Source organism: Hemibagrus wyckioides, linkage group LG13, assembly GCF_019097595.1.
Source record: "Hemibagrus wyckioides isolate EC202008001 linkage group LG13, SWU_Hwy_1.0, whole genome shotgun sequence".
Taxonomy (NCBI): Eukaryota; Metazoa; Chordata; class Actinopteri; order Siluriformes; family Bagridae; genus Hemibagrus; species Hemibagrus wyckioides.
In genome coordinates, this window is record NC_080722.1 from 17,978,938 (window position 1) to 17,999,150 (window position 20,213).

General features: G+C 41.0%; 1 protein-coding gene across 10 annotated transcripts in view; it reads left to right on the plus strand.

The window, feature by feature from the left end:
* Positions 1–19,739, plus strand: part of myocd (myocardin) — a 92,594-nt gene extending 72,855 nt beyond the window's left edge. For 2 of the 10 annotated variants that reach the window (XM_058405775.1, XM_058405774.1), the window contains 13 exons: positions 8,087–8,152; positions 11,010–11,065; positions 11,284–11,359; positions 11,647–11,811; positions 13,497–13,678; positions 13,957–14,058; positions 14,280–14,563; positions 14,664–14,820; positions 14,962–15,894; positions 16,023–16,166; positions 16,729–16,857; positions 17,619–17,676; positions 17,828–19,739. In XM_058405775.1, coding sequence (XP_058261758.1) covers positions 8,087–8,152; positions 11,010–11,065; positions 11,284–11,359; positions 11,647–11,811; positions 13,497–13,678; positions 13,957–14,058; positions 14,280–14,563; positions 14,664–14,820; positions 14,962–15,894; positions 16,023–16,166; positions 16,729–16,857; positions 17,619–17,676; positions 17,828–18,405 — 2,930 coding nt within the window. In that variant the 3' untranslated portion in view covers positions 18,406–19,739. Of the gene's footprint in view, positions 1–4,230; positions 4,512–8,086; positions 8,153–11,009; positions 11,066–11,283; positions 11,360–11,646; positions 11,812–13,496; positions 13,679–13,956; positions 14,059–14,279; positions 14,564–14,663; positions 14,821–14,961; positions 15,895–16,022; positions 16,167–16,728; positions 16,858–17,618; positions 17,677–17,827 lie in introns of those variants that run through there. The other 8 variants (XM_058405784.1, XM_058405776.1, XM_058405777.1 and 5 more) reach the window with 8 other exon arrangements.
* Positions 19,740–20,213: the final 474 nt, after the last annotated feature.

Sequence of the window (20,213 nt, forward strand, 5' to 3'; positions counted from 1 at the left end):
TACCCTTTTTTATGCCTGGGTAGCATGCTGGGGGGTATGTCCTTTTCTCCCTGGAAGGCAGAGATATGACAGGAGACTGACATATTCAAGGCCAAAGGTTAGATGAGCAGGTCCAGGTTAACAAAGTGGGCCATCTTTCAGTGAGAGAGAAGGGCGGCATATTAGAGTAGTAGGCACAGGAACCACCTTTAAAACCTGGATTTTACTTATTACATGGTTCATGGTGTAATAGGTTGTGCATCAGTGAAACATCTTATAGAGAACTTACATCTGAGTCTCTGGAATCTTGTATCCAACTTCTGTACAAGAACATCTGATATAAGACACTCCTAATCCAATCATAACTTAAATTCTTTCTCTCTTTCTCACACACAGACTTTCAGCAAGCACACACATCCCTCAGCTGATATTTGAACCTCACCTATACCTAGGTAGTTTATTTCTGAGGAGCTGGAAAATGACTGCTGCTTCACTGTTCAGCGTCTTTTTGACATTTTCACAATACACGAACTTGCGAATCCAACGCAGGCTACACTGTAAAACTGGGCCAAAATACTTTACTTTAGGCTCATGAGACTACAATGACAATGACTTATACACCAAACATGCTCTTCAACATACACAGTAGTCCTTAGACTAAACAGTGATGAGTGTTACATGTAGTTCAGAGACATCTGATCAAAACATACGCAAAACATTCCTTTCCATGCATAAATCAAACTAAGAAAACAGATCATAGTTTACCTGACAGAAACCAGTCAATTTTATCCCTCCAGAGTGAAGAAAAAAGAGAGCTTGAATCCTTGGTGTGTTATTTTTGATACCTGCTCTTATCTAAGTATTAGTCATGGCTTCAGATTAAGCAAAATCAAGCTAGGGGAAAGTTAAAGTATATTTAAAGTGTGGTCAGGTTTTAAGCATGCGTAAAGTTCGCTCTCAATTTAAGTAATAACAGGGAGTTAGCATGAATCTGAAGTGATGCGAGAGCTCCACGTGCCCTCACATGGCAATCATTCATGCACACTTCTCTTTTCTCACAACACCCTGAATTCATTTGAAAGAGCTCTACGCAACTGAACAAAACACAATCCAGATTAAGTATGGATGCTCAGAGCTCAGGTCCAGCATAATCTTTTTGTGTTTCAGATTCCAGGTATGTTGCCTCTTGCCAACACAACTGATCCTTTACTCGGTGACACCAAAGAAAATACATCTCTCATCTCATATGAGGCAGGCGTTGGCCCTAGCTCTTTTCGTTTCACCCTAGCCCTATCTAATATGATCCCTGTGCAGGTTTAACATGATTTCTCTTGATAGCCTTTTGATAGCCTATCTTCTACCTGTTTAACCCCCAAAATTGAGGCTGTGTAAAGAAAATGTAGTGGTTTGTTGTTCACACCTGAATATTCTGTTCTATCAACATTTCATAATGATACATGTTTAAAACTGGATCTGATGAAAACTGGCTGTAATCTTTGAAAAAATAAAAGCCCTCAGAGGAACTTGAAAAAGCAGAACCCAGAAGAATGTCGAGTGATCTAAACAAACGACTTACAAAAAAAGAAAAGAAAAGAAAAGAAAAGAAAAGAAAAGAAAAGAAAAGAAAAGAAAAGAAAAGAAAAGAAAAAAGGTCTCTTTCACATTCCTGAAAGTGGACAAATCTTCCGATCTTTTGGCTTTTTCTCAGGAGACGGACTCTTTGGGTGCTCCATTTGGGAGTGTTTACCTGTGGCCGTAGTCATCGCTCTAAAGCAAAGGCAGCAGCGACAGTAAGCAGAGAATGGTCATTAAAGCAATGTTGTTACGGAGACCAGTGGGTTTTTAGACAGATAAGACCCAGCTGTTTCTGCCGCTTCAGGCTTTTTAGCCTGCTCATGGCCTTTGCTTGCCTTCACTGCTCTGTCTTTCACTCATCTCAGTTTCTGTGTGACTTTAACCTTAATTCTGCCTTAGCACTAACCCTCAATCTTAACTCGCTAATTCTGTCCCTTCTATGACTGTCGCTCTATGTATTTCCCCTTTCTCTCTCAGTCTGTCTCTGTCTCTCTGTCTCTCACTCTTTAGTCCTGCTGGCTCCACTCAGGACTCGGCAGGCTGCGGCTCCTCCCCTGACCGTCTGCGTGTGTGAGACGCTGTCTGTCTGATGTGTTCTGAGATACATCCAAGAGCAAGACAAGCTCCACTCCTCCGCTCCGCAATTCTTTCAGCTCTGTCTTCAGACTGTCTAAATCTGTAGTGACAGAGATAGTTATATTACATCGAGCAGTGTACATTACTGCACAGTGTACAACAAAAAGCCATTGATCACAGAACATGAAACAGGTGGGTGTCTGTTTGCAGTCCTGAAAAAAATCTATGACCTCTGACTTTCTGAAACAACAAGGACGTTATAGAAACAATGGTGATTTCTACAGATCTATAAAGCGATGCGAGTGTCAGTCTTTATACTATGTTAGGAAATCATTTTTGTGTAGATACACAGAAGAAAAAAACAAACAAACAAACAAATTAATTTGTTGATTTGTGTAATTATTATTATTATTTACCCCACTGATAAATGAATCAACAGATTGAATTACAATTAAACAAAGTGCACAGTATTGGTTATAATAAAAGTCAAATGCAAATGTTAAACAATATTCTCAAAGCAAAGGTTTTTAATAAAACCACCTTTTGGGGTGCCAATAAACAGATCTCAGAGGATGGTGATATTACTGATGAATTCAATATGGTGTTAGCCACAGGTTTCCAAGAAGCACTTAAAACTCCAGAGGTCATAAAGCTATATTACACCACAGCCATAACATAGCTTATGGCCGAATTCTATGCTATGGAACCTGTGTGTGTGTCTGCTCAGGCAGATACTATATGATTGTAAACACTCATTTATCATAAACCCAGAGCTGTGATTCATGTCTCGAGGTGTCACACTGAGCCTCTCTTGAGGAGTCTGCTCAGATGAAACATGTCTCCTTTAGAGACACGAGGCCCAATTAAAGGGAGGGATTAGGACAGGACTCAGTGACCCTCTGAGGAATTTCACAAGGATGCTCAGACTCGGCTGCTGCCACAACCTCCCTTTAAGCACTTTCACCTGCTAATTAAGCCTTCCAAGCTTCAGTCAAGGGGAACTGTGTGCGGCCAGGCGCTCTTTTCCCCAGAAAACAGCCCGCTTACAACTCAAGATGTACTAATGTAAATATTTGACCGCGCTTGTATATTGGACTGTGGAGCGTTACGCGTGGCGGAGGGAGTGGACAGATTGTTTGGGTGCCATTAGCGAGTTTAAGCCCTTGGATTCATTTAAAATCTAAAGTGCTTTAAAACGATGAGCCAGTGCTGAGTCTGAGAAAAACAAAGCTTTGAAAAAGAGACATGAGGAACACAGAAGTGTGAGCGGAGCTCAGCAATGACATCACTTTAGTATTTCTCCTATATTTCCCATCCATTATGAGGGAACCTGCAATGTGTAAACAGATTCAAAAGGGACAGATGCATTAGATTGCATGCTTTTACACAATATTCAGTACATGGCACTTTGTAGCTACCATATCTCTCAGATTTGCAAAAAAAATGTAAATGTCCATATATTGGTATATTCTTGGTATATACTCCCCTCACTCTGTTGTGTGTTGCTTGGACTAAAGCCGTGGGTCTACAGGAACAGTTAAAGTGCTTCTACTACCAAAGCGGACCAAATTATCCGCCCTGACATTTGTTTGGGATTGTGGGAGCTGGAGGAAAGACTGTCAGAATACTGAGTGGAGACTTCTTCTCTTTAGATAAGATAAAATACGCAGACACATAGACTCAGTTTAAGATCACCAGGACATACAGTGTTTGTTATTTTTGTGATGCTCTCTGTAGGAATATGTAAAAAGGGTGAAAAACAGCCATACTACTTTAAATGTTCAATTTATCCCAGATGGGAGGATGGTGTGCACGTCTTTCATTTAATAGCAGATGTGAATATGAAGAGGAATGTTTGGTTAAGGAAGTGGAACATCTTTATTCCTGGCATTGACACCTGCTGATCCCCATGGGTGTGTGTTTTGATGTGTGTGTGTGTGTGTGTGTGTGTGGTGGGCTTGCATGCTGCTGAACAGTAGGGGCAGCCCTGTCCCATGCTGACGGAGAACTCACTAGTGAGCTGGAGGAGGGCTCAGCACGCACTCTCCTCCAGTTTAAGACCCTCCCAGCAGCACAGTCCTATCAGTTTCTCTCTCATGGATTGGAGCCCCCACTGCTACATGGAACCGTAGCCACTCTGAAGAGTCAAGCAGACGGGTTGACACTCGGTGGTCATCTGGCGCTCAGCATTTAGATGTGTAGAAGTTTGACACTTCTGTGCTCACTTGTTCGGGGCCACCCTGTTGATGACATTTCTCTCTAACTGGACTGAAGTTAGCAAACTGCTCTGTTAATGTGCTGACACTGGAATCTTACTGTGACCAGAATGACCCTGCTGGGCTCTGAACACTCGGTACTGATTCGCAGCAAGTTTAGATCAGGTAAGATATTTCCTGTTGATCTTTATTCAACTACATTGTTTGGATTTAAGAAACATTCCGAAATATGTTGCTTATTAAAATGAACGGCTTAAAAACCACATTAAATATGTATATTGATACCGAGAACAGAATCATAAAGAATAATGATTTTGTGAAACAAATCACTCTGTAAAGTGTGCTGAAGTTGTAGTAGTAGTAGTTTTAGCAAACAGCACATGTGTACATATAGATGACTGTTTGCTTCCAGTAGCTTGACCTGAAGTGAGACAGAGGTCAAAGGTTATCAAACGACAAAGATGGCAGTTTGACATGACCTTACCAGTCTGAAGGGCTAGCTGAAGTGATGCTTAAATCTCCCCCTCATGTTCTTAGCTTAGTTCGTCTGTTTTGTATCATTTTTCGTTCATCTCTCTCTGCCATGCCATCCTTCTCAAGAACTCAGAAGCCTCTCTTCAGCGCTCATGTTTATATACAAGTCGGCTCACTGCGCTTCTCTCAGATGAATACTGGAATCATGTCTAGAAATGAATCTGTTGTGAACAATACTGCCACCTCTCTGACATAAATGTTACTGACCCAGGCGTAGATTTGACTGGGACAAATATTAAATCATGCCACAGAAACAACTTGTTGACAACCAACCTGAAATGCACTTTGCTTTCAAAGACTTTCAGGATTTCACAGCCTGAAAGCATTTTTTCTTCCTCATTTTTTAAAGGCTCACCCAAAATTGCAGGCAAAATTGAGCGTTTCCCTCCTGTTGTTTAGAGCATTGACACAAAGGAAATGACCCCGAGTCCAAAGGAAGGGAAGATGTAAAGTCTCTGGTCCAAAGAGTGGCATGGTAAAAAAAAAAAGAAAAAAAGTTGCTTATTTTGACCAGCACATATTAGTGCTATAATGCTCCACAGATGTTGGTCTGTTTATACAGAGACATAGGTTTTGGCTTCAATCGGCACAACTAGCTGCCACTATTTTCCTGTGTTTGAGTGTGTGTGCGTGAGAGAAAACAGGATAGATAGAGATCTGCCAGTGTGTCCCTTGTGGATGTGTTCATATCTTTGATAAACTTCATTAGTGGCTGTAAGGGATGGGCGGAATTACGTAATTACATAACTGTGCACATGCTGTACCAAAAGCTAAGACAGTTAAAGGTGTGCAGGTCAGAACTGTTGCCCTGCACAGCTGAGAACTATCCAGTAGCAGTCACGTGATCGATGCAGCCACAAAGGCGACTGGTTTGTTTGTTGTAAGATGTTTAATTGTCCATATCAGCTGATAATATACATGGGCTCCTTTATCAGACAGCCTTCTTTGCTTTCACTTTGATTTTCTTTTCAAAATCTTCAGAATTCAGAAAGCCAGTGTTATTATTTATATTACTGCACCCACTAACTAATGGAATGGGCATTTGATTCGAGTGCCAACTTATCAGTTGGACCCTAGATAGTCCATAGTGTGGTTCAATTTTATCCAGGTAAACAAGCACTAATAGCAATGCTAATTATTTTGCTCACTTGGACTTAGGAGCTGCAGAAAAAAAAAAAAAAAAAACATAGACTAGACCCCAAAGTGACGTCAGTGAGTGTGTTCAACTGCATCTGCTCATTGTGTGTTCGGCCATGTGTGTGGTATTCTCAAATTACTGACAGCTTAATAAGTCAGTGAGCCTTCTGGTGAGTCAAAGCGAGTTTATCACGTCCTCCCACCATGATCCTTTACCCCTAACTTGCATAAATTACAGGATTATTGCAAGCTACTGCATTAACTTCAGATTCGCCTCTGAGGTTGGGTCTTGATGTGACCTTGACTTTTTTGTACAGAAATGCTGGTGAGTTAGAATACAGAGAACGGAACGAGATGCCGGTGGCACACAAAACAATGGCAATCCTAATTAGATGCAAAAGCTGAACAGCTGGACCTGCTAATAGCCGAGTGTGCAGTTGCTGGTGTCATGAACTATACGGCTGGGATAAGTCAACCACTACAGAAGCACACTGATCATATGGATACAAATATCTCGGAGCCATCTGTACCATGTCAAGTTTACTGTCTTATTGCTATTCACGGAAAGAGCATTTCACTTCAAAGGCCTCAGGATTTGTTTGTTCTTACTCTGATGAAGTCCACGATGTTCTGCACTGAAAAAATGGATTTTTTATTATTCTACAACATGTAAGGGATTATTGTTGATTATTGTAAGTAACATACCAGTGAAAGTTCTCTAGGCATGATTCAACAGCAGGCACAAATGCAAAACTGTTATCTGGGTAGAAACAAGCTTCTTTTTTTTTTTGCTTTTATTATTTTAGATATATGCCCCGAAGACAACTGGTGCAGCTATTTTAGGCCATTAAGTCAGCTCATATGGTTCTTATTGCTGAGGTTATTCGATCCAGAGTGTCTGTGAAGCTGTGATGGTTCTTATAGAGGATAATTATTTAGGGCAATCAAGGGGTTTGGCATTCTTCATCAAGCCCTCCACACCCCCAAACCCTTCCCCCCACTGCTAACATCGCCAAATAGTGCTGACGGTGCCAGGAAGCAATCTCATGCTCATGCTCCAAGCGATTTTTTCTATCTTTGCCTCTCTCTCTCTCTCTCTCTCTCTCTCTTTTGAGAATTCACCTGTTGCTCTCACTGTAATGCTGCCATAGTTTATTTGAAATACAAGCCTGAAGAAAAGAGAGAAAAACAACAGGTAGAAATGTGTGCGTGATTTCTTCAAACAAACAACTTCATTTTTTTTCTGTCTAAACAAGCTTGTAAAAAAAAAACAAAAAAAACAGGGTGTCCAAAACTGCTTCCAGGTATAGTCCATGATGACACTTGTGAGAACTGCCAGTTCTGGTGCCAAAACTCAGCCAGGTTCCCCTGCGCTGTCCACCTATTTGCCCATTAACAGTCCACTCTTCTGTGCTTGGCAGTGTTTCCCAGCTTCATCTTGCCCAAAATGTGTTCAGAAGAGAAGCAGATGTGCTGCACAGAGACTGTTTTTGTCTGATAGCAGAGTAAAAGAGTGTGAATGATTTCTGCATGTCTTCCACAATTAGATCCATGGGTACATATTCCATTTAACGGCAATATATTAATATTTCGCTGAAGATAATCTTATAATGACTTCTCATGTAGTGACCCACAGTTGACACACTGACGGTCTGCTATGCTGATGTGAGACACGCCACCCAAAACAAAGAAAGCAACAGACCCACAAATATTTCTTATAACAGGATGTAAGTCTATGATAAACACAGCTCCTGGCTTTTAAACAACTCTCCCTACAGTGTGTGGTCCTCGTGGGCGTGATGGCCAGTGAAGAGGAGGGTCATAAATGCAAGAGCTGCTCCTTTAGCCCGTTGCTGGTTTGTGTACGTTTGTGGTTCTGTTCTTTGAGCAGGATAGAGGAAAGACACTCCGCTATCTCTGCATGCCTGCAGGGGATGATGTGTTCCCTGGCCAGACAAAGATTTATAAGTTCATTCTCTAGTTTTGCTTTATGGATAATGAATCTCTCTCTCTCTCTCTCTCTCTCTTTGTATCTCCTCTTCTAATTCCCTCCCTTCCTCTACTCACAGTCCTGCAGTTGAGGCTCCAGCAAAGGAGGACGCGTGAGCAGTTAGCAGACCAGGGCATCATGCCTCGTGAGTAACACCTCTTTTTTTCACACTCATCACTAGCCACCCCCCACCCACTCCCCCTGCCTGCACCATCCTACCATGTGGCGTTTCTGACATGTGTCAGTCTGAAACAAACCAGCTGATTGATCACAAGTGGTAAAAAAAAAGAAAGAAAAAAAAAAAAAGTGAAGCTTAAGGCATAAATGTGGAAAATCACACAGATCAGATGTTAGAGTGCACCTGGCCAGAAGTGTCAGGATTTTCAGAGGAAGTACAGCACTGTTTGGCATAGGTGTTCCACAGAAGAATGAAAAAGGAATGGCTTGTACAAGTGAAACATCACAGGGCTTTAAATCATATTCCTTCATGCACATTCTGTGGTACAGGCTGACTTCAGTGGAATGCTCTTTGTTCAACATGCACTCTGCGGCCACACGCAAGCCAAGCAACATAATCTGTATATATGTAGCACCAAATCATCGATAGACCTGCTGACATTCATGTTCTGCTCAGACGTCATTCACTCATTACGTTAGAAAATCAAGCTGGAGTTCCATACAGAGTATTTCATATGCAGAAGCTATTCATGTAGGAATAGTGGCAAGTGAACGGCATGAAGTAAAATAGGCAAAGAAATTAAAGAAAATGCACAACTTTCCAGATGGATGGCTCACCTGTGATCTATATCCACTTTCTTTAGTCCTACTCAGTGTCACACTCTTACAACTTGCTAAAACATACATATACACACACATGGCCATTATAGGTCTGGGTCTCAGCTTACTCACAGTGTATTTTGCTCTTGTACTGGTTATATTGAGACATGTTGCTGAATGGTATAGCAGGCAGAAAGGCTCCAGTGGTGAGATAACTAGTGTAAGTGCGCACAGGAAAGGAATCCAGAGGCCTGCCCAGTCCTATCAATCTCTGGGAGACTGCCAAAGATAAATGCCCCTAAAATCACGATTGGCCAGCCTGCAGCCCTTTAAAAAGAATTTTCAGCGGCTGTTTATCAATTGATTACAGGCCAGAAGTGAATGAAGCTGGACGTTTGCCACAGCTGCCATCGACAAGATTTTAACATATGAAACATACATACATACATATTATGACAACAAATAACAGAGCTGGGGCTACTGGACAGTGTTCTGTAACATGTTATAGCATCACTAAAGATAACTGTATTATTTGCGTATGACTGTAGAATGTCAGTGTTCTTCCAAGTCGGTTCCATCATCTATCGGTTCTTGGCATGTGTATTCCAGCCTGCCAATGTGCACCTTTATTTTAAAGAGGGCATGTAAGGCTGAAATGACTAAATCTGTCACATTCTTTTATGGATGGAATATTTCAGTCATTCTTCTGTTGTCTGGAAGGATGATGGTCAGTGTGTGTGTGTGTGTGTGCCCCATATATACATCTCCCCAGGAACATCTGGTGTTTATTAGGCACTTGAAAGCAGCAGTCAGTCCTCTCAAGGCTGTTTGGCGTGTGGCCGGGAGGAGCTTGCAGTCTTATTTCACCCTATCTTGACTAACTGTCCAGGAATATTTCTTTATATTCAGCTAAACATCCACATTCTAATTTAAAGGCCTCATGTTTCATTCTGTTTAATTCACAGAGGAGAAAAATACTGTAGAACTGATAACTACCTGCAGTTTATGCAGAGACAAACAATTTCTAAACAATTGTTTATTAGAATCACATACTATTTATGTAATCAATTTTATATTCTGTTATAGTGGCTTATACTGAAAGCCAAGTGCTATTCCAAACCAGAGCATTCAAGACAAAGTAACTGTACGTTCATGTCATATAATTTTACTATTAGTATACTACTTGTAGTAGGAGCTGGGTTATTATCACTATGACTGACATTATCACAATAACTGACATCTCCAGTGCTAACAGAATTAACACATTATCTTAACAACACACTATTTTAGATGGCAGAGCAAAAAAAAAAAAGCTTATTCGAACATAGCCCAAACCATTGGCTCTCAAATGGAGCCAGGGACCCCTTTAACTATGATATAAACTCCCTCCATTTGGATTTATTTAATCTTTTTTTTTTTTTTCCAACAAATTTTGAACCATAAAGCTTTCTATTCCTGAATTTCTCACCAACAGAATGCATAACGTCTGAGATGACTTTAGTGCTTGAACCCCTAATCGCATTTAATGAGTATGAACTCCAACACTGTAACAAAATAAAAACAAAGGCACAGATGCCTGGCTGTACTTCACTGATTGTAAATGAATATAAGCCCATCACACTGTTTAAATCCGCTCTATATAACTGCCATTGCAAAAGACCTGTACATGGTTTCCTTCTTTACAAGCCAAAGTAGACAAGGAGTCTGGATGATGTCTTAGACCAAGGCTTAGCAGAAATCTAACATTTCTAATCTAATCAGCATCATTAGTGCTAGTTAATCAGAAAGGCCTCCAGGAATAGGTTTGAACACTTTGACCACAGTTATCATGTCCAGAGAGCACATCCATTAGATAAGATGGGTGGGAAACAATACATTTACTGTGGGAGATTACCCATGATGCTTCTTCTTCATCTGTATAAATTATGTATATCTGTATAGGAAATCTTTCTAAAGCATACTGGTTTGCCTTGTTGCAAGACAGCAGCAATGCGTTTGAACAACATGTTTAATTAACATCTACCGAGAAAAAGCTTCTTTGTGTTTAATAGAAGTGATCAGATTAGCCATTGAATCAACAATGTGGACTGTGAACAGCGCAGTTGACCCAGAAGTGTGGCAAGCAAAGCTTATTTATATAGGATTTATTGACAACGAGCACACAGACTGACAGAGATGGTTAGCTCCTTCTAATTTATTTAGTTCTTTCTCATTTATTTTTCCAGCCCTGAAGAGTCCAGCTGCATTCCACGAGCAGAGGAAAAGTCTTGAACGCTCCAAGGTCAGAGCAAAACGCCACTTTATCTTTCTGAAGCAAAAGTAAACATGACTCCTTGGCACGTGCCATATCTGCCAGGAGGAACTTATGTGATATTTGGAAAATAAATATGGATAATAGAGAAATTGTCTAGTACCGTGCACAAGTAAAATGAAAAACGACGTTTGGTTAAAAACATCAATTCTTCTGTCCTTCAGGCACTAATTGTTACTATTTTGCAGACTGGAGATTATTTAAAGCATAAAATCCGAAGTAGACCAGAGAAGTCAGAGCTGGTTAACATGCACATTCTACAAGGTAAGACCTTCAGTGTTTACCACATTGTCATTTTAAATATTTAAAAAAAACAAAATGAAATGGTTTGTATAGGCCGTAGTTCATATAACAAAGCTTTTTACATAAGATGCATTTTAGACTGCTTGATCCACATTGAGTGATGAGCATCATGGGTGAGGCCTGTCTTGGACGGCCAGACAATAACTGTTTATGCTAGAAACTCGAACATTGCTGCATGGCGTATGCATGCAAGTAGAAAGTTTTGGATCTACACTTATATCTCTTATGATTTCTGTGTTACTATGCAGACTCGGCCAACGAGGGCCCCGCTCAAGACTCACAGAGCAAACTTAAACGTGCCCGACTTGCTGACGACCTTAACGAGAAAATCGCTCTGAGACCAGGTCCGTTGGAATTGGTTGAGAAGAACATCATACCCGTAGATTCAACTGTTAAAGAGGCTGCTTTAAAAGGTAAGTGGTAATTTTTTTATTGCTTTTATAAGGTAAGTGTTTGGTTGAAGTCCTTATATCAGATCAAAAGGAAACGTGGAGGGGATATGGCCGAGCCATTTTCATGCTCGGAAGTTGACTCACTGACCCCAAAAAACACTCCCACCAAGTGATATTTAGCAAAATTCCTGACAATCCTTCCAAACTTTTCCTCACCAAACACAGTTTGATTTAGGAGGCCATCGGCTCTAAGGCACAAGCGTTAACTCAATGTTGTGTTTACTATGCTGCATAACCACACATCCCTTCAGATTCTGCTAAATCCAGTGTTTTTAGACATACTCAGAAATAAACATTCTGTTTTCTCCTTGGACTTTTCTGTAAATGTATTGCATAACCCTACCATAAGGCAGAGGACTTCAGTTTACATTACCTCTGCGGGAAGACGAGCATGTTTTATTGAGACAAACAGCAGCTGTATTTGGACCCACCCTTTTCTCTGGAGATCAAATGGACATGGCCTCAAGCTGCTCTGTTTTGACTCGTCATGATTTATGTGGCTCCACCAAGCCACCTACAAAGGTGTCTGAGGGGGGACTGTGCCGCTCTGCAGCTGTCTGCAGTGCTGAGACCCCCATCCTGTAACACTCCCATGACCTACTCTCTGGGTTTGATTATTAAACCTGCAGGCTTTTAAATAAGCAAAGGAGCTCTGAGATTTTACAATGTCCCTTAGGGTAATTGCAAGCTCTCTGTAATCTGAAAAGTCGTCAGTATCTTTATATATACACTCAGATGCAAGTTTGTCTATTCTTTGAGCAACATTTGTTACATTTATCCCCTCGTATATTTTTATCTGATGGCTCAGTATAGGATGAAAAGTGGACAGGTAGAGGTCAGTCATCTCTAGTTACAGTGTCCAGTCCTGTCTAACACCAACAGGTGGAAGGTAACAACACTAACATTTTCCTTGGCTTTAGCTGGACAGCAGTTAGGCTTGGGGGAGGGTACACAGAGTTTGTGCCCAGCACACTGCAGGCAGAGTGTCTGTCATGATTGAAACCAGGGCCCACACTCTTGGCAGGTCACATGCTTAGATACTGAACAAGTCGCGCAAGCATCAGCACACAAATACACTCACACATATATATACACACACACACACCATTTCCCATCTCAACACACACTGGCACTACACATTGTCCCTCTCGTAGCCCCTTGTAGGCTGACTTCTGCTGATAGGACAAAGCTGCTCAGTACTATCAAGGTCCCCCTTTAGAATGAAGTGGTCCTGTCAGCCTACTCCCTCTACATCACGGCACCACTGACCAAAGTGTTTTGACTAGGCGTAAATGAAAAAACAAATAGCACCATTCAACAAAGGCCAGGGTCAATTCTGCAGCAAAAATGTAAGGTGCAATAGGATTTTGGGTCCCCTGCCTGCACATGTACAAGATTGCACAGTGCAAAAAGATTCCTAAATATTTACACAGATACATACTGTACTATAGAGTTATTTTTTTTCATAAAGATATTAATTAGACTTTAATCAGTGTTTGTTTTCTGAGTCAGAACCCCAATCTAAGAATGAATCAATTGCCCCCCTATTTAATCTGCTTATTTGTCAGTTTGACTTCTCAGTTTTATCTCAGTTCCTAGGAGTTGCAGTGTTTTGATACAGTTTTATCCATTTGTTATGTTTCTAGTGAATAATGGGAAGTTTCCAAAGCAAGAGGACTCATATGCATTTGAGGAGGACAGCAGCAGTGAGAGCATGTCTCCGGAACAGCCCCTTAGTGATGAGTCCCAGAGCTCAGCCGGGCCTTTGGCAGAGAGCAAGGCCAGTGGTGGCATTCCATCCCCATCGCTGACTACAGGCTCTACACAGGTGATAAACTAAATTGACATAAAATAATACACACTTTTCAATCTACACGAATTAAACTTTTAGGTTACTAGAAGACTGCAAATCAACAGCATTACTAAGTCTCTTAGGTTTTAGAAATAGCTTTGAGAAGTCTGCCCTCTCTGGCAGTGGATTAAATTGCAGTGTCCTGCTTAATCTGTTATCAGTGTATAAAAGGTATTAGGCTTACAGTGCCCCCACAAACTATAAATATAGATAATATCAATTCTCTTGCTAAGCTGTTACACTTTACTGTTAAGGGGTCACAAACCAGAGAATCAACTATTCAAAACCAAGAAGAAGGTCCACCTGTGACAAACAGCCAGACAGCTCCACCCATTCCTGTCCCTGCAATAATAAAGGTAGGGCAAGCATTTTCTCCAAATAATTTCTGCAAATATTAGTAATAAATAATTATACAAGCAGCTGGTGCAATATAGGTTACATCCAAAAGTACACAAAGACATGTACAACGATAATTAACATAGAAATTATTTCAATTGCCATCTCTATGTATCTACTAAGTAACTCAATGATTAACACCTCATTATATTTTAATTTGCCCTTGGTGACCATGGAATAGTCCAAAACATCAGACAAGAATCGTCATAAGAAGCCCAAAGATGTTAAGCCGAAGGTGAAAAAGCTGAAGTACCACCAGTACATTCCGCCAGACCAGAAAGCAGAAAAATCTCCTCCTCCAATGGACTCAGCCTACGCCCGACTACTACAGCAACAGCAGCTCTTCCTGCAACTGCAGATTCTCAGCCAGCAGAAGCACCAGCAGCAGAATCATTCACACCAGTCCCAGTGTCCACAAAGCCAGAGCTTTAGCTACCAGCCTGTACACCAGCATCTGTCAACCAAGTGAGTCATATATATTTCAGATTTGGTCATGATAATCCAAATGCAGTCATATTATTACTGATGATAAATTTCCTGAGCTGACTCTGTGAATATCCTTCAGGCAGACCAGTGAACAGCAAACACCATGCAATTCCAATGCTGCCACAAGTACAGAAAGTAGCAGCTCTTCATCTCCTGTAAAGACCACATACTGCAACACATCTAACATGACTCCAATCAGACCTGGGCCTCTGCCTGCTAACCTTGATGATCTAAAGGTATGCAATTATCTGGAGAAATCTTTCACAAGTTATAGTCTTTAGCAAATCTACATACAGTATCTGCATATAGTAACACTATACAGTTGTAGGTTTTTTTTCAGATATAGTAAGAGAGGTTTTGTTTTGTCTTGACAACAGGTGTCTGAGCTTCGGCAGCAACTGAGAATACGAGGTCTCCCAGTATCAGGCACCAAGACTGCCCTCATAGAAAGGCTGAGGCCCTATAAAGACTCTAGCTCTACTTCTCCCTCCAGCTCTGGAGATATCACGACTGTGACCTTCCCAGTGACCCCCACTGGCTCACTCTCCTCCTACCAATCGCCAAGTTCTTCAATGTCCCACGTAGGGGGATATTACCCATTCTGCAGTACTACATCCACCCCACCCATCTCTCCTGCGTCCTCTGAGCTGTCTGTAAATGGCTCTCTTCCTGACAGTTTTAGCGATGTCACTATGTCCTCTCCGCAGTTTGGCCTGCAGCCATCGCCAACTCAACTGAGTGCAGAGGACAACCAGAACTTGGGAAACTGCCTGCATGGTGAACCAGGCCTGGACACTGAGAAGGACAAGATGTTGGTAGAGAAGCAGAAGGTGATTGAGGAGCTGACCTGGAAATTACACCAGGAGCAAAGGCAGGTGGAGGAGCTACGGATGCAATTGCATAAACGGAAGAACAGTCATGGCCTACAGGAGCCAGTGCATTTGCAGCCCCCAAGCCAGATGCAGCACTTCTTTGGTGTGTCTATCAAACAAGAGCATGTGGCCTCTAGCTGTCCAATGGCCTCCAAGCAGCCAAAGAATGGGCCCCCAAACAGCTGCATGGAGCCAATGGGACATTGTGGTCTAGGTGGTGGACTACGGAGCCTAGACATGCCCTCCTCTAGAAGTCCTTCTGGTCTCCCTGCCTATCTTAGCCCCCAGTGCTCTCCTCAAGACTCACCAGTAACCAAGAACTCAAGCAGCCCACAACCCAACAGCCTGCCTGCCTCTCCTAGTCATCCATTTCTGCTCACACCTCCCCTGGGTAGGGACAGCTGCCCTCACAGTGGAGCCAGACCACATCCCATGCAGGTATGCAGAATCTTACAAAGAGCCATGATGAAGGGCTTCAGTCATTTTCATCAAGGAACATGGAATGTAACTGTTAGAACTTATAAGGTCCTGAAATAAATCTAACAAAATATTGCCCCTTATCACAGCTCCAGCAGAAGAATGTTGCTCAGTCAGTGAGCTGCACCTATTCACCTGACCAGAGAAGTATGCAGCCAGTGTACCCAAGCAATGAGAATAACCTAAACCCCAGAGGGTCTTCTAAGGCCAAAAGTCCAAACATGCAGCAAAAGGTTTGTAAGGAGATGAGATTAGTCCACATCATCCAACCTTCTTAACTATATTCATGCACAGAATCTATCTAGAAGCCTTCACACTCAAACTGATTGTTCTTTTAATTTTCCTTCTAACTGTGGTCACAAAACCAATCCTCCCATAGTTATGGGTTTACATACAAAACAATTATCTGTAATAACATCTAAAAGTCTCCACAATCATCATCAATGAATACACTGGTCACATGCTTTCATCAGCTTTTATTCACTGAACTGAATAAACATTACTAGTCACATGTTTCTCAATGTGCATGAATTTGATCATGTGGTTAGATCACATGCCAAACTCGCACAAGATGGTAGGACAAATCAAAGCTACTTGCTATTATTCAATGTTGACAGATGATTCTGAGACAGATAGTGAGGAAAGAAATGAACAGTTCATCCTTGTACCCCTTCCCATGGCCAAACACATATAATGCCTGCCACACACAAGCGTGATCTATGAAAACTTCTCATCCTTTATCTGGTCCCTCTTCCACATCTGAGGTATAACATTTCACCCTATCTCCTCATATAGATGGCAATATTACACTCTCCCAGGCACATTGGCCAAAAGTGCGCCACCTCCACCACTACCTTCTGTAGCTCAGACTCTACTGCATCTGCCATTAAACAGCCCCCATGCTATGAGGATGCAGTGAAGCAGGTAAAGGAGTCCCAAGACCAGCTGAGCCTCATGCCTTCCACCATCACTCCAGCTTTCGGCATCGCTCATACACACATAAATCTCAAACACGTTTCCTCTTCTATGCCACCCTCACAATGCACACTTCTCTGCTTTCACGTTGCATGATCAGTACCCTAATACATGAAATGTTGTGCTGATTAGTAGAGAGCTTCCTGGCTGAAATTTGCCTAAAAATAACACTCAAGTGTAATTACACCCAAAAAAGTATTTAATTACATTGATTCTTTTTTCAGGTATATATACCTTTATTACGTCAAATATAGACAGTGTGCAGTTGGATTTGAAATGAAGTAGTTGATTTAGTCTGTTTTCAGGCTTTAAGCAGAAAGTAAGCAATTTGACTTTGACAAGTATACTGGTTCTATAATCTTAGTTTCTATCAGCATGTTAGTGGTATAGAAGAGAAAAACTGAACATTTTTGGGTGGAATTCCCATCTATGAGCATTATACAGCAGTGTCAGTCCTGCAGGATAAGTCGTTATGTATGTAAAAAAAAATGTTTATCTTGCTGCAGTCATTATGCATAATTTTTGTCATGAGAAGTAAACAAGATGTACTGTATTTGACAGTTTCAGTGGCTTAGCATAATTGTTGTGTCCAACTATGGCAGGGCCACTTTGTAAGTTTATAATAACTACAACCAAAATGCAAATTACAAACTATGAGACCAAATTTTTGTATGATAAATGAACTACATGACTGCACTCTTTTGTTGCAGCAGATGACCAGAAGTCAGCAAATGGACGAACTCCTTGATGTCCTTATTGAAAGTGGAGGTGAGTATAAGTTTAAAAATGTATGAAAGTAGCATGCCCCTTCTAGACCCCTACCCCCGTTCCTTAATCTAACCTGTTCTGATAAATGCTGTAATGTCCTTCCCCTCTTCCTGCACTGCCCATCTCCCCCCACCCCCACCCACCCATCAAGAAATGCCAGCTAACGCCAAAGAAGAGAGGTCCCCTGTAACCAAAGTTGTGCCTCACCTTACAGTTTCACACGGCAATACTGCCACCGGTGCCACGTCCGTGCCAAAGTTCCACCGCCACTACAGCCACATTTCCCCCGCCGAGGTGCCATATGAGCATGCTACAGGGCACACCGAGTGCCAACTGGAGGTGCTTCTGAGCCCCGTAAGCCGTCATGGTGACATCATCCCTGTCAAGTTGGGCACTGACGAGAGCCAGCTTGAGGAAATAGGAGACTCCTACCCAGGTCATCACCATGACGACAAGCTGCTCAGCAACAGGGACATGATGGACACGCCTCTGTCTCCCATGGCCACCAAGGTCTCACCAGTGCCCACGGATGGCCAAGGGCTTGGCATGACGTTCTCCGAGTCACCATGGGAAAGCATGGAGTGGTTGGACTTAACTCCACCCAGCTCAGCCACAGCATTCAGCAGCAGCATGGCTCCATCAGCACCCAGTATCTTCAACACAGAATTCCTGGATGTGAGTGACATTGGACTGAACTCAGCCATGGACCTGCATCTTGAGCACTGGTGAAATCATCCAGGAAGCTTCATTAGATAAATCATACAGCTAGGTATATAATGAGCAGTAACACAAAGCACTTCTCATCCAAATTTTTTAATGACGTGGTTTTCCACAAGACGCACAGACAGCAGCTATGGGCTGACCTGTTAATCAGTCAATATTTTCTTCCTATAGTTTAACTCAGTTAAAAAAAAAAAAAAAGCTTGTACTGGTCCAAAACTTGAAAATTCATTGGACTTTATATAGTGGGAAAGAATTACTGGAAATAATAGAAACCAAATAAACCAAATCCATTCAAAGTAAACATCTAAAATAAATTCAACAGCATTTGCAATCCATTTGTAAATATTACACTACTGCTTCAAAAGTCTTTCCTGCACGTGGTGTGTGGCGAAACACTTCTGAAGTGCTCACACAAAACCCCCCAAATCACCACCACATGTATTCTAATGTGCTATTGTAAATATTCATTAATGCTCACACTGCACCTTGAGTAGTATAGTACTTTGTCACATTTGGCTTGACGTATATTTTTGGACAGCATGTAATTTTTCTATGTTCTATCATTTCAATATTTTCTGTTTCATCCCCATTTTATTTTTTAAAATCATTTTAATTTATTTAGACAACTGAGATACAATGTAGTTGTATCAGAATATATCTTTATCTATAATGTGAGAGTATGTCTTAGTTGCAAGTCCATGGATTAAATACAAACATAAACAAACATGCTAAATTTACAGGCAACTCAACAATGACAACGTGCCACCTTTGACTTTTATTCCCTTAATGAATGACTACATATAAAACTTTATAGGCATGTGGTACACATCTTCAACATGTTTTTTCTTTGTAAAAAAATATGTTACGTTTACATTTCGCTCACTGCTTGCCCCTATATGAAAGATTCCATTTTTATTGGAGTTTCTATTACGACTAATAATATTGACGCGTGACCCATTTGCTATCTTGGAAGACGTCACATCTCAGATGTATTTATTTGGACATTTGGATATTTGCATAGATGTATTTATACAGAAGATATTTATGAGACATTCCTTTGTTTAGGAACAGGATAGAGGAAATGCATACCCTCACAAAAGAGATTAATGAAATTCATAGTTGGCCTAGGAATATCGGACTCCCGAGCTTTATTTTTTATACAGAATTGTAATACAAGCTGTTGCATTCTCAGATGCATTTTTTGTGTGTCTTAAAAATGACCTAAACATGAATATATATTTTATAAGAGAAAATATTTTGAAAAGACACTATTATAGAAATTTTCAAACGTCACAATGAGACATATTCATTAAAGTCATTCATTAAAAACTAGGGAAACACGGTCACACGAAATGCTTTAACGCATATGATTGTAATTGGCAATAAAATGGGAGTTGGAATGGCACAAAATCTTTTCTAAAATAATTTTATAATATTAAATATACAGTATATTTTATAATTTTGTATTATTATTATTATTATTATTGTTATTGACTATTCACCTGAGAATTCAACTGCAAATCATGGTTCAAATATTCCATTTAGTTTTAGATACTCTACAAGCATAGATACACTATAGATGAAAGTGAAGGTCAGTGTGATCATTGGTCATTTTCTTTCCCTTTCCTTGCTTCTCCACAGTTGAGGCAGTGATGTAGCAAGACAGGCTAAATGTTCAGATTGCACTAACAGCACCGTTTGAGCTTCGCTTGGTTAAAATATTTGTACTTTTTTTTTTTTTTTTAGTGTCACTGAAAGCTGAAATTCAACTTCTATGTGAACAATTCATTGACAAATGGAACATTTTTTCTTGT